Raw genomic sequence first — 1129 nt, 5'->3', positions numbered from 1 at the left:
GCGCGGGGATCCGCTGCCGGTCCGCAGCCTCGCGGAGACGGGGCGGTGTGCAGGCGGGAGGATGCGGCACTGCCCGGTCCCGAAAAGGGGGTTCCCCATCAGCGTGCTTGGCGGGAGAACTGTATCTCTTCTTTTTTTTTCCCCCTTTTTTTTTGTTTTGTTTTTTGGCCTGAGGTGATTAAATATGCAATTACCAGTAACTCGTCGGGTCTGATGGAGTTGTCGGTATAAATGCACAGTTTTTCCGCGGTCAGAGGAATCGTTTCCTTCATTTTGGAAGCCACAAACATGCAGGTAGCTCCGAGCAATTGCAACCGGCTTTTCTTGAGGGGTTCGAACGACAAAAATCTGTCCAAGTAATTCATCGCCAAGGGGAAAACTTCCTCTTCGCACTTCTGCTCCTCGCAGACCTGCGGGAAGGACGGAGATCGTTGAACAACAAATTCGGCATCGGCGCAGAGCGGCCCGTCCCTCCCCCACCCGGGCCGTGCGGGGCGAGGTTGGGGGGGAAAGAGAAACGCGGCCGGGAAACGGGGGGAGAACGGAGGTGCGAAGGAAAATGAAAGTCACGGGGGCCAAGCGGGGGAAACGCGGCGTTCGAACGATTCGTGGGAGGAAGGGGGGTCGGCGCGGAGGAGCTCGTCGTCCCCGCCGCGGCGGCCCCCAGAACGAACGACGAAAAAAGCATAGAAATGGGAAAGCGCAGGAAAACGCGGGGGCAGCGGGGGGGAGGGTGGGGGGCCGGGCTGCCCCCGGGTTCGGCCGTTCCGCCCTCGCTCTGCCCCCCGTTCGCTGCGGTGCCGCGATCCCCGCTCCGCTCGAGACACAAAGGTGGCGTCCAGCCGCATTTCCCCAGACGTCATCTTTTCAAAAAATATTTAAAAATATTTAAAAAATCCGCCGGGCTCCGGAAAAACGCTGAAAACGAAGCGGCGGGGGTCCTTTACCGAACCCCGTGCCCGGGGTCCGCCGGGGGGGTCCCGGGAGGCGCCCCGAAGTGGAATTCCCCCGCGTCCCTCTCCCGCCCGCGGCGCGGCCGGGCGCGACGTTTCCCAGAGCGAGGCACGGCGCCGCGCTTTCAAAAATTAATTAAAAATAGATCGCGGGCGCCCGGCGCTTCGGAAACGGC

The 1129-nt window shown here is 61.1% G+C and overlaps 1 protein-coding gene across 1 annotated transcript in view; it reads right to left on the bottom strand.

Moving 5' to 3' along the window:
- Positions 1–1129, bottom strand: part of CCND1 (cyclin D1) — a 14917-nt gene that overhangs the window by 12757 nt on the left and 1031 nt on the right. The window contains 1 exon segment of the mRNA XM_010711209.3: positions 195–410. Coding sequence (XP_010709511.1) covers positions 195–410 — 216 coding nt within the window.

Source organism: Meleagris gallopavo, chromosome 5 (genome assembly GCF_000146605.3).
Source record: "Meleagris gallopavo isolate NT-WF06-2002-E0010 breed Aviagen turkey brand Nicholas breeding stock chromosome 5, Turkey_5.1, whole genome shotgun sequence".
Taxonomy (NCBI): Eukaryota; Metazoa; Chordata; class Aves; order Galliformes; family Phasianidae; genus Meleagris; species Meleagris gallopavo.
The sequence above is the reverse complement of the archived record's forward strand: the minus strand, read 5'-3'. Positions and strand labels throughout refer to the sequence as shown.